Below are 15,501 nucleotides of genomic sequence, written 5' to 3' on the forward strand. Positions count from 1 at the left end.
GATATGACAAAATAATAATTTATAAATTATCAAGGGTTCATGGGGGCGGGGGGAGCAGGGAAGGGAGGGAGGAGGAGGAGCTGATGCCAGAGGCTTAAGTGGAGAGCAAATGTTTTGAGAATGATGAGGGCAATGAATGTACAAATGTCCTCTACACAATTGATGTATGTATGGATTGTGATAAGAGTTGCATGAGCTCCCAATAAAATGATTTAAAAAATAAAACAAAAACCAAACAAAAAAGAAAATATACTCTTCGTATCTCATTTTTACTTTAATACTTTCTACTTCAGTTATAGATAACCCAGAATCAAAGGGTACTGAAATTAAGGGTGATACACAAATTCTCATTCTTGTCATCCAGATGGAAAAAATACAAACATATTTATAGTATATGAAGTTCGACTTTTATTTGGAAAGTAGAATTGAATGTATAATGAAAATATTGGAAACCATACATATCCATAAGCATAATACAAACACCACCTACGATACAAACACTTTTAATAAGGTTCTACTCAGAATATTAATCCAAACAAATAAACCAAAAATTATCAGGGGAACCTTTTCTATATACCCATTACTTCTGATGACATTTTTAAAGAATTTACCATATAAAAGAATGTAAGCTTTGGCTCAACCCATTTATTTCAGTACAGGAATTTTAGGATATATACTACCACAGATTACAACCCCAATCCCTTTATAGTCAACTTTAAATTGCTACAAGTATCATACTGAATGACATGTAAACATACTTATGGTTTCAATTGGCAATTATGTTTAAATGCTTAGAAAAACACAGCAACATTCCTCATGGTTCTCTCTTCAGTGTATCTCTTCCGTGAGTATAAAATAGAAACAAAAATATTATTTGAGATTTCCAGCATAAATTCATTGTGCTCTACATTTTTATAAACATGGGCACATCTAAAATATCAGATGCCTTTGTACCAGCAGAATAAATCCATCCAATTCTCATTTTCTTAGAAATATGCATGCAAAATTAGTGAAAAACACTTTTGTATAGCAAAGACCCTGCTTCATTTTCTTCTGATTAATAATTTTCAATGGCACGTGCAAATCATACTGCCCATTGAACAGTAGATTTATTTCCTGTAGGTTAGTCTTTCTATAAAAATATATTTATGTGTTTTCAGGAAAAGTGTACCGATTGGTAGGTGGGGTGAATTTTAGACAGATGACTAGATTAAAGGTTTATGAAGTTAAAAGGCATCTTAGCTTTTACCATTTTCAATTTTTTTCTTTGTAAAAAAGAAAACCCTGTGACAAAGATAAGGTAACTAAGGGCATCATTAGCACTTTATTCTTGTGACCGTTCAAAGCAAAGGGTTAAGCAGCTAATCTGACACTTATATACAAAATCAGTGCTGGAACCAGGAAGAGATCTAAAATTGGGTAACCCTTGGACAACTCTGCAGAACTCATGCCTACAAAACATCCTTAAGATTATTTACAGTCGATTACATGAAATCATATTGACACTAGACTAGAGAAGGTTAGTGTAAAATCAATTAAGAACAAAGTCATAAGGATTGCCTCTACACATAGTTATAGTCACCACTGAACATTGTGAGTTTTTACTGAGATTCTGAGGGAAAATAACAAACTGCATTTAAAATGGTTGAATCTCTTTGTTTCATTAAAGCATACTCAAGTCAAAATCAATAAACAATTAGATTATTATAATCAGGGAGAGTCGTGGAATGTATTACTCCTGTACTGAAGATCCCCAGTAGAAGTAAAATGGCATTTAAAATACATGAGATAGTCACTGTCTCATCTCAGTTTTCTTATTTCTAAGTTTTCCCATTCAGGCACTATAAGCAGAGCCAATCTGTTTCTTAACCGTTTTTCAACTAAACGCGAGCACTGAGGTCTAGGAAGAGCAGAAATTTCAGTATTTCAGAATTAACACCTAATTTTAAAAATTATTAAATCTCTACTAATTCTATTGCTGATGGTTATTTGAAATTATTTCCACCTCATGTGAGTTTTTTAAAGTCACCTTCTGGTTAAAAATAAAGAAAAAGAAGTAGCAATCCCAACCTTGGCCTAATCTGTAGCTGACAGGATGATAGGCTTCCTATGGAAAAGATGTGGATGAAGGAAGGCGAAAGCGGAGGACAAAGGAAGATGAAAGAGGAGGATGAAGCTCGAGTTGCACTGCTTGACATTTGGCTCCATAAGCTCAAATAGAAAACCAAGAATCAATCTCCCGTTGAATTGCTCACAATGAGTGTAGTCCATTAAATTTTATATGACATTCATTCTTTTGCGTATACATTTTGAAGAACACATGGATTTAAAAAACATGAAAATGACATATTCCATTGGTCATTGTGTCCACCCTAATTCTGGTTCACAAGAAATGTAGTAATAACATAAATCAAAGTCAAATGTTTAACAATTCACACCGATAAGCATAATCCAGAAAATAAAGTAAATCTGTGAGTCAATTTCACTGAAACATATTTTTTAAAATGTTTCCATAAAACAATAAAGTCAACACTGCATTTTACTTGTATGTATGCATAAGATTTTATACTATTTCTAAGAAGTTTCATACAAAAATTTTAAAAACTATTCACTTACATACGAGGAAATAAGTTTCCTAAATTTGCACTGACTTTGACAGAGGTGAATGTAAGGAAAACCCACAAACAAGCAAACAGATTCCAAAGATATCCCAAGCATGTTTAGGAATTTCTATTGTAAACAATTTTCTTTTTCTTTTCTTGGAGTTGGGTTAGAAACACGCTTATCAACCAAACCATATATTAAAAAGTATAAAAGCATTTCCCTCAATATTTGTATGATGTTTTATTTTGAGACTGTTGAGAAAAGCAATATAGGAGCCAATTCCAAATGCTTTATACAGTCTTCAGTTTTGTAACTTGTACAGTTATTTTTGTGGCAGCTATAACTGGATGAGAAAGGATATCTTATTCTATCTGTACAAACATGCCTGTTAATGGTCTTTCTCTCACTTCAAAATTAAAAAAATCTATAGTTTACATTGTGTAAATATTAACATAATATGTACAATGCGTTCATAAAATATATGCAAGCATACCATTATATAAACACAGGGGAAAAGATCAAAGCAGTCAATTTAGAAATGGACATTTAAATAGATACACTTATTAGATGCCAGAATAAAAATGGACACCTCACACCTATTGTTTCTAAAAGATCACATTCTGACCACCACTTACTTTGCAGCTGAGTTTAGTCCAAGGGTGGAGTCCAAGGGGAGAGGGAGGTGTCTGCTGATAGCAAAACTGATAGAAATATAAAATCCATATTGGAACTGAAAAGCATTACATTTCTGTTTAAACATGAACATCTCTGCACAAATAGGAGTTCTACACTTGATCTTAGCCAAAAGGCCGAGAAGCGATACAAATAGGAGTTCAATAAATACTAGTCAATTGTTCACTGAAGACTTTGCTACTCAAAATTTAAATAATAAAGTTAGGCTGTATACATTCAGTGAACTGTTTTAACAATACATTCCTTTTCATATATTAAATAATGAGTTTGCTTACCATATTTTTAACCTCTAGTGAAGTACAGTCACCAAGAAAGTTCTCAGAGACTGAGTACTTATGTGCATACAGAGAATATCTCACAAGGTAGCAACATCTATGCAAACACATTGAACAATAAAACCAGGCAAATATGGAGTACACTGAATGGGTACTTTGGATTCAATTGAGGTGAATCTAAAGATAGGATTTCTTTTTTGTTCTGCATTTTGAGCACCTGTAAAAAAAAAAAAAAGGCCTGAAGTACTAGGTATTTTATTCTTTCAAGGCAGTGTTATTTTTTTCTCAACACAATTTTAAATATCTTGAATTCTGGATGAAACCTCTGACAGCATGTTTTATTCTTATGCCAGTGTCATTGCTCCCTGGTACAGATAAATCTGGAAGGCTGGCGTGAACCATTGATGTTGTCTCCAATTGCAGGGCTTATGCCCGGAGTGGAAATGTTGCTGTAGAACTTCCGTTGCTTTCAACAGACCCTTTCTCCTTAGAACCAGCATAAGCCCCAATGAATGATCCATCTTCATTGAATAGACCATGATCGCCTTCTCCGTACTCCACCAAGCTGTCAGCACTTTCTGTGGCCTGGATATTCCTGTTGAGGGACCGAAGGCTTCCTTTAAGAGGTTTTTCATCACTGTCACTAGAATCAAAAAGAATAACAAAATCTGACAAAAGTTATTCTCAAAAACATGTCTGAGAAGTGTAAATAGAATTTACAGTTCTCAGGATATTCAAATCTACATTGAAGACAGGAAGAAACCCAAACTACAGTCCCACAAATACCTGTTTTAAAAGTCAGAACCAATTTGTATCAATCTACATAATTGAGGAAGTCTTTTCTATTATTCACAGCACTTCTGTGATTTTTAAAGGGACCTTTTGTGGGACACATGGAGAAACTCAACCTGCTGACACATAGAGAGGAGAACTGTGTGTTCTGTTTTGTTTTGCTTTTATTTACTCTCTTGGAGTTCGGGGTTTTCAACTCTTGATCTCCTGTTCCTACCTTTGATTCTGCTAAGTGCCTTCTGAATGCTGCTATCCAATGCCATATGATCAAGTCCAATGCATTGGGACCCCAGAAAACAGTAGAATAATCCCATAGTATTTTCTAGGGTAAAATCTTTACAAAGGCAGATCACCAAGAGTTCTGGCAAGATCATGCCCAGGTAAGCAGCCCACACTGGGAACATGTGGCATTCAGTGAACCTGGTGTCCAGGAGGACGAGTTGGAGGGAGGGGGGATTCTGGTAAGTGAAAATACCCCCCATGACAACCCAGAGTGCTTCCTTGATGTGGGAGGTGACCCTTCCCTACATCTGGTCTCACTCCAGAGCCCCAGGAATCTGTAATATGGTCCCAGGGATATCCCGGCCCATGCTGGTTGTGCTGCTTCCACATGCCTCCATGGTCAGAATGCACCAAGTTGCCCCTCCCCCCACCTGGTGGCTGTGCCAGGGACTGGCTGGCTGCCCTGCTGAGACCCCACATCCTCAGCTGGACACCTACATGGCAGCTGTCCACCTGCACAACAACCCTCATTTAGCTGCTCCATTCTTCCAAGGCTTCCCTCACCCCACATGGTGGCAGATCCCTCTGCTGAAGTCCTGACCTGAAGTCCACCTGAAGTAAGTTTGGTCATTTGTGATGGCAGGGGTTCTCCCAACCATTTTCTGACAATCCCCCACCCCTATGGTAACTGTGCTTGCCCACGCCTGAGCTTGTGCCTGCATGACGCAATGCCAAGCACTTCCCTACCTATGTGGTGCAGCACAGCCTCTTGCTGCCAGCCCCTCCAGAGTGCACGGAGTAGAACTGCTGGTTGCTCTGGCCTTCATGGGGCAGCGGTGCCCCAGCTTCTCTCTGCTGGCCACTCCCAGCCTGCATTTTACAGTGCTGCTGACCTCGCCTTGCCTACACAGAGCAGCGCCACCAACCACTCCTGCATCTGAGCCTATGCAGTGCAGCACCACTGCTCATTTAGTGGCCCCATCCTGTGTCAGTGTGGCTTTTACTCAAGTTACTCAACAGCCCCTCCTGTGACAACAGGTCACTACTCACATTTGCCCAGCACCTCCACCTACAGCAATGAGGCTTTCCTGAGTTGGTCCAGAACCTACACCACAGCAGTGGGACTCACCCCACCTTCATTCGGTACCCTTGGCCATGGAAGTGGGGCTTACCCCATCGTTGTCTGGCACTACCCCAGAGGAAGCCACACTGGCTGCCTGCAACCACCCCACATTTGTGCCCTGAGAGACCCACCATATTTGCCCTCCAAGTAGAGCATCCAAGCTGTCTAAGAAGAGTAAAATCCTAATGAGATCAAGGAGTAGTCCAACCCCCTAGTGCAGTTGGCTTCAGGTAGCCTGCAGAAGCATTCCTATCAGCCTCCATAAGAGAAATCCAAGTGCTCTTTTACTCTGTGGAAAACGGCACCTAGCTTCTCCAAAACAACACGCGGACAGAAACCACCCACAACAACATCAAAGATAAAACAGGAGAAACACAGAGGAAGACCTGGATCAAGTGATGTGCATAGAAAAAGTAGAAGTTGAGCTACCAAAAAAAGAAATACGCAATGCTGTTCTGAGTCATACAGAACACGAGGGAAGCATTACAGAAAATGAATGAAATAATAGAAGAGAAAAAGGGCACACATCAAAGGGAAATACCAGCACTAAGGGAAAAGGACCAAGAGGAAACACAAGAGTTAAGGGATGGAGTAACAAAAGCAAATAACAAGTTAACAGACTGCAACAACAGATTAGAAAAAGCTAAGAATCATGTCAGTGACCTTGTGAATAACCAGGCACACTCCAACAAACTGGTAAGACAGTCAAACAAGATAATCAAAGAAACCGAAGAACACCTGAGAACAATGTTGGATATCATGAAAATGAACATTGGAATAATTGCATTGCCAGAACACAACAAAGAAATTAAAGGCAAAAATATCGAGGGAATTCCTAGAGGAAAATTTCCCTAACTTAATGAATGAGAAATAGGCGTAGAGAGGACATCAGCTAAACTGAATCCAAGGAAGAATTTGCCACGGTATGTAATAGTTAAACTATCCAACTTTGAGGAAAAGTTTAAAATCATGAGAGCAGCTAGGGAAAAAAGACAGTCACCTATAAATGTATCCAAATAAGAACTGCTCAGACTTATCAGCAGAAACCATGAAAAAGAGAACAAAGTAGAGTAACATCTTCCAAAAGTTAAAGGGAAACAATGCAAATCCAAGAAGTCTCTGTCCAGCAAATTATCTATCAAGATAAGGCAGCGAAGTAAGAGTTTTCCTGGACAAAGAAAAACTCAATGAATATGTTATAAGAAACCCAGATCTACAAAAAATCCTTGCTGACCAATATGGTCAGAAAACAACACAAATAGGAGACCACCGCACAGGGAAACTCTACACAAAGGTCAGCACATTGGAAACAGCCCCCAAAATAAAATAGGCTCATTAATGAAAAGAAGACAAGAATGAATCACACACTTATTCACACCATGCACTGTGATAAAAGAAGGGAGGTAGGAAAAAAACAAACACAAAAGGTACAAGAAGACATCACAAAGTCCACTGATGGATGTTATAACTCTGATTATCAATTAACTGAACACAGAGACTAGCAGGCTGGCTTAGAAAACCTTTCAAGCTGCGGCTTACAAGAGACATATCTCAAGCTTGCAGATAGAAATAGGCTGAGAAAAAAAAAAGGCTGGAAAACACAGATCAAGCAAATTGCAATTCAAAAAAAGCAGGGGTCATAATCCTAATCTCTGACAAAATTGATCTCAACGTGCAAGCCATAATAAGAGATATGAAGGGGCACACTATAATGCTCAAGGGATCAGTAGACCAAAAATCAGTAAGCATAATAAAACATTTATGCACCCAATGAGAGCCTAGCAAAATTCATCAATTAAAAGTGTTTGAAATCACATGTTCAACAATTATAGCAGGTGACTTTAATATACCTTTCCTGAGAGATCACAGGGATAGAAGCTTAATAAGGAAGCTACAGAATAAAACTCTACAATTAGGTGACTTGACCTAATAGACCATTTCAGAGCTCTCCGCACAAATGCATAAAAAAATCACATTCTTTTCAAGCCTGCATGACACATATTTGACATATTCGCACATATTTGTATCCAACATGCTGAGACACAATTCGAGGCTATGTAAATTCAAGCACATAGAGGTCACTCAGATTTCTCTCTCAGACCACTATGCCATAGGCTGGAAATCAACAAAACAAGGATTAAGAAAACAAGGGCAAACAACTGAATGATGAATAACTGTACTGAAAAACTAGTGAGTATTGACCCAGATCAGAGTTGAAATCAGGAAACTTCTAGAAACCAATGAAAATAAGGACACAATGTACCCAAATCTTTGGGACACAAAGGCAGTTATCAGAAGAAGTTCAATAGCAATAAATACACATATGAAAAAGGAGGAGACCCTTGTGATAGATACATTGATACAAAACCTCCTTAGTGGAGTCAACAGGATAATCCTACAAATAGCAAAAGAAAAGTATTAATAAAGATAAGAACACAAATAAATGAGTAGGAAAACAAGAAATGAATGCAAAAAAATCAATAACTCAAAAGTTAGTTGTTAGAAAGGATTAACAGAATTGATAGACAGTTGGGAAGCCTAACTAAAGAAAGAAAAGAACATAGGATGAAGGATGAAACAAGGAAATTACAATGGATGTCATTCAAATCAAAAGGCTAATTACACAGTACTATGAAGGCTTATGCCCCAATGCATTCAACAACTTGGAGGACATGGACAAACATTTTGAAAAACAATCCTTCCCTTGACTATCCCAACTGGAGGTCAAGCAACTCAGCAGACCCACAGCAAAAGGCTAGCAAGGAAATACTAACTAAAAAATTCCCCAGGTCAGATGACTTCACAGGAGAATTTGACAAAGCACTCCGGGAAGATCTGACACCAATCCTCCATAAGGTCTTTCAGAGCATAGAAAAAGATGGCAAACTCCCTAACTCATTTTTTAAAATACTTTTATTAGGGGCTCATACAACTCTTATCACAATTCATACATACATCAATTGTGCAAAGCACATTTGTACATTCATTACCTTCATCATTCTCAAAACATTTGCTCACCATTTAAGCCCCTGGTATCTGTTCCTGATTTTTCCCCTCGCTCCCCACGTCACTCTCCCTCATGGACCCTATGGGCCCTTGATAATTTATAAATTATTATATTGTCATATCTTGCACTGTCTGACATCTCCCTTCCAAACTCTTTCTATAAAGCTAGCACAATACTGATACCTAAAGTGAGCAAGGATCACACAAGAATTGAGAACTACATACTGATATCTCTAATAAACATTGATGAAAAATCCTTAAAATAATGGTTGAGTTAGTTTATTGTGCCAACCTGGCCGATAAACAGTGAGGTTATTTGAAGGGCAGAGGCATAAATGGTTCAGTGAGCCTTGCGTTTCTAGTTATTGGGTCTCTTACTTTGTGATGGTCGCACCAGGGTGCAGCTACCTTAGCAGTTCCCTGCCTCAGCTTGCAAGGCTGACTTCCTAAAAGACACCCCCAAGGAGAAGCCACATGGACCTACCCCAATGTAGTCTGGGTGCTGGAGCAGCAGTGTGGACACCCCTATCAGTGCTGAGATGCTTACACATTCACTGACTCGGCTTTCCTCCTGCAATCAGCATCATTGTGTCTGTTTTGTGAGATGGAGGAGGAATTTGTGGATTGCTATAGGACATATGGGTTAATGTTGCACTTGTGGATTTGGGCACCATTGGGTTGGGATATTTTCTTGATGTGAACTTAACCTTTATATAAAACTCTCTCTTATACATGAGATTCTGTGGATTTGTTTCTCTGAAGTACCTAGACGAACACAATGGCTAATAGAAAACAAAAGTTTATCAAACGAATAATTCACCATGACCAAGTGGAATTCAATCCTGGGTTGCAGGGATGTTTCAATATCTGAAAGTTCATCAGCATATGTGGCCACATTGATAAGAAAAAGGATAAAAACCACATGATAATATCAATAGACAGAGAAAAACATTAGACAACATTTAGCACCCATTCCTCTTTAAGACACTGAAGAAGATAGCAATGGAAAGAAAATTCTTAATATAATACCAGCTATATATGAACTACCAACCGCTAAGGTGGTAGTCAATGGGGAGAGGAAGAAAAAATTCTCACTTGAAAAGAGGACTAGACATACTGGAGGTCCTAGCTAATAAGTTAAGGCAAAGGAAAGACATCGAATATATTCATCTGAGGGAAGAAGGGGTGTAACAATCATTATTCACAGGTGTTATGATTATATATATGGAAAACACCAAAAGTTCCACAAGATGGGTACTGGACATGAAAGGAATAAGGCACACTGGCAGGATACAAGCGCAACAAACAAAGTCTATCAGACTACTATCTACATCGGGGAAGTCCATGGAAGAGGAGATCAAAAAGGTAGTACCCTTCACAATAGCTAAGCACAAATTGAAATATCCAGACATATACCTAACCAAAAAAAATCCCAAAAGATTTGTATAAGGAGAACTACAGAACAATATTACAAGAAACTAAGAATGTCCTTCATTAATGGAAGGATATACCATGTTCATGAACTGGATGACTTAAGATAGTTAAGATGCCATTCCTCCTCAAGGCACTGTACAAATCTAATGCCATCCCAATACATAAACCAAAGTCCTTCTTCAAAGAATTGGAAAAACTGATTACCAATTTCATATGGAGATGGAAGAATGCATGAATTAGCATAGAATTCTGCAAAAAGGACAAAGTTGAAGGGCTTGCTTTACCTGACTTTTCCATCTACTATACAGCCACAGTGGTCAAAACAGCATGGTACTGGTATAATGACAGATATTCAGATCAGTGGAAAAGAGCTAAACACCAATAAATGAAATCATCAGCATACAAACAAATGATCTTCAATAAGGGCCCCCAAAATATCAAATGCGATGTTGGATGCCCTCTTTAACAAGTGTTGCTGGAAAAAAATAGATATCTACCTGCAGAAAAATGAGGCAAGACCCTTACCTTGTTCCTTGCACAAGAATAAACTCAAGGTAGATCACAGATCTAGAGGTAAAATCCCAAACCATTAGGACCATCAGTGAGGGATTTGGGACAAACCTAAGAACTTTGGCACAGGGAATACACAGGAAATAGGGAAGGACACAGACACAGAGGAAACACAAATTAACAAAAATGGAATATACTGAAAATAAAACACCTGTGTACATTAAAAGACATTCTCAAGAGAGTAATAAGAAAGCCACAGACTGGGAAAATATCTTTAGCAATGACACATCAGACAAAGGCCTTATTACTAAAATCTACACTACCCTGATAGCCAAAATAAGATGAAGAAGAAAAAGAAACCCATTAAGGAGACAGGCAAAAAAACAGAACAGAAGTTTTACAAGGGCGGATATCCAAACGGCCAATAAACATCTGAGAAAATGTTCCCCATCATAACCATAAGGGAAATGCAAATTAAGACAACTATTAGATGCCACTTAACAACCTAAATGATAGCCCAATTCAAAAAATAGATAGCAACAAATGTTGGAGTGTATGTGGTGAGATAGGAATTCTCACCCACTGCTAGTGGTCTTGTAACTACCTGCAGCCATTATAGGACTCATTATGGTGATACCCAAAACAAATGGAAATTGAGCTGCTATTTGACCCAGCAATCCTCCTACTGGGCATATACCCAGAAGAAGTAAGAAATAGTCCATAACTATACATCCGTGTTATTCATCACAGCACAGTTCACAATGGCGAGGAATAGGAAATTATAAATTTCTATAAACTGAGGAATGTATAAAAACTCTGGTAAATACAGACAATGGGATATTATACATCCCTAAAAAGTAGCGATGAACACACGAAACATCAATGCATGGGAAGACTTGGAGGAAATTATGCTAAATGAAGTAAGTCAAGTACAAAAGGACAAGTATAACATGAGTCCCTTGGGGCACGTTTAAAAAGCACAAGGGGCATAGGGGAAAAACCACCAAGTGTATAATTTCCCAGGGCAAGATCCAGGCACACTAGCAGGGATTGGACCCAACACAGGGAAAAAAGCAATGAGCAAACAATGCCATAGACAGGGGAACAACTAGGGAATTAAAAGCAACACAAAGAGCATGTAGAATGAAGGAGCCATGAAAGGAGGACCGTGTCTCCTGTCGCGTATCTGTTTAGGAAAGTTCGCAAATGGCTGTCCTAGCTTGTTCTTGTAAACTGCTTCCTTTTCTCCCTGGCAGCTTGCACTCGAGTGCAGGATGTCCTTCACTGCAGACAGTAAGGAATGTGGGGAACAGCTGCATACAATGTTCCCTGGGGTCAGTAAACAAGAGCAGTACGGGTTTGAAGTTAAACAAGCATCCATCTAGCAGAGAAGCATCAAGCCCATATGGAAAAAGCACACTAGCATGTGTGATCATAAGATGTCTACAGAATAAGGTAATAGGCATCAGAAGACCCCAAACAAACAAAAACACATATTGTTGAGAACGAGGGTGGCTGGAACAGAGACACAAAACCTATCTGTAAACCAAGGGACACTGCCTCAAAGAAGAGTCAAAAGGAAGTGTTGAGTCAACCAGGGTGCACTATAGCATAGATGAGACACATGATATTCCACTGGTTCTTTGAGGCTTCCTCACACCAACTATCATGAATCATGAACCCAGTCCTGCTTTTCACTGTGGGCTAGACCAAAGCTTGTACCCTGGTACAGATAAGAACTTACAACACATGGAATCCAGGTCAGATAAATCAACGGGAACAGAAATGGTAGTAGCAATACCAGGAGAAGAGGGGGATGATTGGGAGAGGAGGGGAGGAAAGCAGACGTGATCACAATTATCGACACATACCCCCCTATACCCGGGGGATGAACAATTGAAACCATGGGTGAAGGAAGACAGTGGTCCGTGTAAGATATAAAAATAGTAATAATTAATAATTTATCAAGGGGTCACCAGGCATGGATGGGGGAGGAAGTGAAAAAGAAGAGCTGACACCAAGGGCTCAAATGGAAAGTAAATATTTAGAAAATGATGAAGGCAACATATATATAACTATGATTGATACAATTGATGTATGGAATGTGGTAAGAACTGTAAGGTCCCCTCATAAAATAAAGTTTTAAAGATGCATTTAACCACCAGTCTGAAGCTTTAAAAAAAGAGAAGCTATAAGTAAGTATAATGTTTAAAAAGGATATCAACTTCTAAATTTCTAATCAAGATAACATTTGGAAGTACCAACCCATTATACACAATAAGCTGTACACTTCCTTTATAAAATTTAAATAAGGCACAACTTGAGAAAATATAATTAAAATCAGAATATCATTTTATTATTTGTGTGAGTCATTAGTGTTGTTACCAACTACTTCGTCCAGCTGTGAAGAATATGGAGCATGTCACACCTTGCCTCTTTGCATCACCATGTGCTTTGATTTGTACAAATAAAAGTGAGCAAAAGTAACGCATGTGACTGGACTTCCGGTAAGATGGCATCTGTATAATGCATACCAGAAGGACTCCACAGAAACCAGCACATGAAAGTTACTAAGAGGGAAATTCCACACTGCTGGGTCGCAGGAGGCAAATCATAAAGATAAGTAGGCACAGATACACTAGGTTTTGAGGAGCTGGGTATTTTGGCTTACCACAGTTGATTCTGGCTAAGATTTAACCTTACCCCTGCCACTGTCTCGGCCAGAACCTGGATCATTTGGAGCCAGCCCAAGAACTTTATCTCAACACAGCCACAAAATGCCACCACCTTGGGGCAGCACGTAAACCCCTCCAGCCCTGTGTTCAGGGCTCAGGGATCAGTTATATTGTTACTTTTGTTTCCCTCTCTTCTCTCGATCCCCCCATATTCTCAGCAGGATTGGGTTTTTTTCCCCCTCTTCTCTTTCTTTTTTGCTACCCTTTTTTTTTCTCACAGGTCACTGCCAGCCTCCAGGTCATTCACCTTAGCTAGGGCATTTACGCCTGCCATCCACCCAGCTGGGAGAGCTCCAAATTCTGAAGCATAACCCAAAGCTGGGGAAAGCCTGCCCACCTTCCTCCAGGGGAAATGCCATCCATCTTCTGGGGAAATTCTGCCCACCTTCCTCCATAGCATATCCCGCCTATGTTCCTAGGAGGGAAAATCTGCCTGCCCACACTCTGCAGAAGTAACATGTGGCTAGGGAAATAACACCCACCTTCTGCTGGGAGAGATCCTGCCTGCACGGTTGGGGAAGGTCCTACACGTCCTCTGTGGTCCCACATGAGTGAGGGAACTTTCTCCCGCCTGCTTTAGTACCCCACATGGCCTAAAACAACTTGCCAACACTCGCTAATGCTCCATGTTGCTGCAGCAACCTCTTCCCAAACTCCGCAGCAATCTACCTGACCAAGGCAATTCCACCCACAATTTGTGGTGCTCGACACCAAAGTGGTCACGTCCACCTGCCTTTTGTGGCACTCCTTTTGCAGTGGGCACCTCTGTATGCCCTCTGTGGTGCCCCAAGTTGCTGTGGGCCACATCACAACTTCTACTGAGATCACCCAATGCATCTCCATCCTTGTGGTTCCATAACCACCCAACCAGTGTCCCCTAACAGGACCATCAACCTTCCTTCCAAATAAAAGAATACTAGTTGACTAGCAAAAGAGTGAAGTCACAGGAGGAAAAATCAGTAGGCCCATTCCATAGTGCAGCTAGCTACAGGAATATCAAAGAAGCATTCCTATGTGTCTCCCAGAGAGATCGTAGTGCTCTTTGACTCTGGAAAATGGCACTTGGCTCCTCTAAAATAATGCAATGCAAACAGCAATCAGTCCCAAGGACCTCAGCAAATAAAAGGAGAAAGAAAAATGAATGTCAGAAGATGTCCTGGACCTAATGACGTCATAGAAGAAGCATACAATGAAGTGCTTGGAATGCTGCTTTGAGTTCATACAGGATGTGAGGGAAACAAAACGGAAAAAGGATGAAATTATAGAAGAAATAAAGACCATAAATCAAAGGGAAATACAAGAGTTTAGGGAGAAGATAACAAAAACCAGGAGCAGACTTATGGACTTCATCAACTGACTAGAGGAGGCAGAGAACTACAGTAGTGAAGTAGAGGACAGCCAAGCAGACTTTAAAAAACATGAACAAAATCATCAGAGAAGGTGATGAAAACATAAGAGTTACGTCTGATGCTATGAAAACAACATCAGAACAATCAGACACAGCAAAGAAGTCATCTGAAAAATCAATGTGTTGGACAGGGTTCTCTAGAGAGACAAACCAGATTGCTAGTAATTATATATAAATATATTTATAAAGATAGATATATAGTACAAGAAATGAACCGTTAAATTATATACAGATAGATAATACAAGAAATTAACAGTTAAATTATAAAGCAGTGAGACACTAGCAGTCCTTTAAGGCTTGAGAGCCTCCAGTTGCCAGTTCCTTTCTGTAGAGAGAGCTGGGCTATATATACCCAGGCAGCAAACAGCAAGGCAGGTCACCAACTGTCACCAACTGTCGGTCCCCAGCTCCAGAGACGAACATTCCAATCGTGTGGGATTAAAGGGACCTCAACTTACAGCGACACAGTCCACAGGCTAGACATCCCACAGGTAGTGAACCCCTTTAAATTGAGGCACAGAACAAGCAAGACGAGGCTCACCGAGCCATTTATCCCTCCACACTTCAATTAAGCCTACTTGTGTTTATCCGCCAGACTGGCACAATAAACTATCGCAATCAGTAAGAGAATCCTTGAAGGGAAACTTTCCCAGCTTAATGAATGAAAATCAGGCAACATTCAGGAGGCTGAAAGAACAC

General features: G+C 39.5%; 1 protein-coding gene across 1 annotated transcript in view; it reads right to left on the reverse strand.

Moving 5' to 3' along the window:
- Positions 1-471: 471 nt before the first annotated feature.
- The window catches only part of CHL1 (cell adhesion molecule L1 like), a 120,380-nt gene continuing 105,350 nt past the window's right edge, over positions 472-15,501 (reverse strand). The window contains exon 26 of the mRNA XM_075550728.1: positions 472-4,215. Coding sequence (XP_075406843.1) covers positions 3,999-4,215 — 217 coding nt within the window. The 3' untranslated portion in view covers positions 472-3,998. The remainder of the gene's footprint in view (positions 4,216-15,501) is intronic.

The sequence above is a fragment of the Tenrec ecaudatus genome, chromosome 5 (genome assembly GCF_050624435.1).
Source record: "Tenrec ecaudatus isolate mTenEca1 chromosome 5, mTenEca1.hap1, whole genome shotgun sequence".
In the NCBI taxonomy this organism is placed as follows: Eukaryota; Metazoa; Chordata; class Mammalia; order Afrosoricida; family Tenrecidae; genus Tenrec; species Tenrec ecaudatus.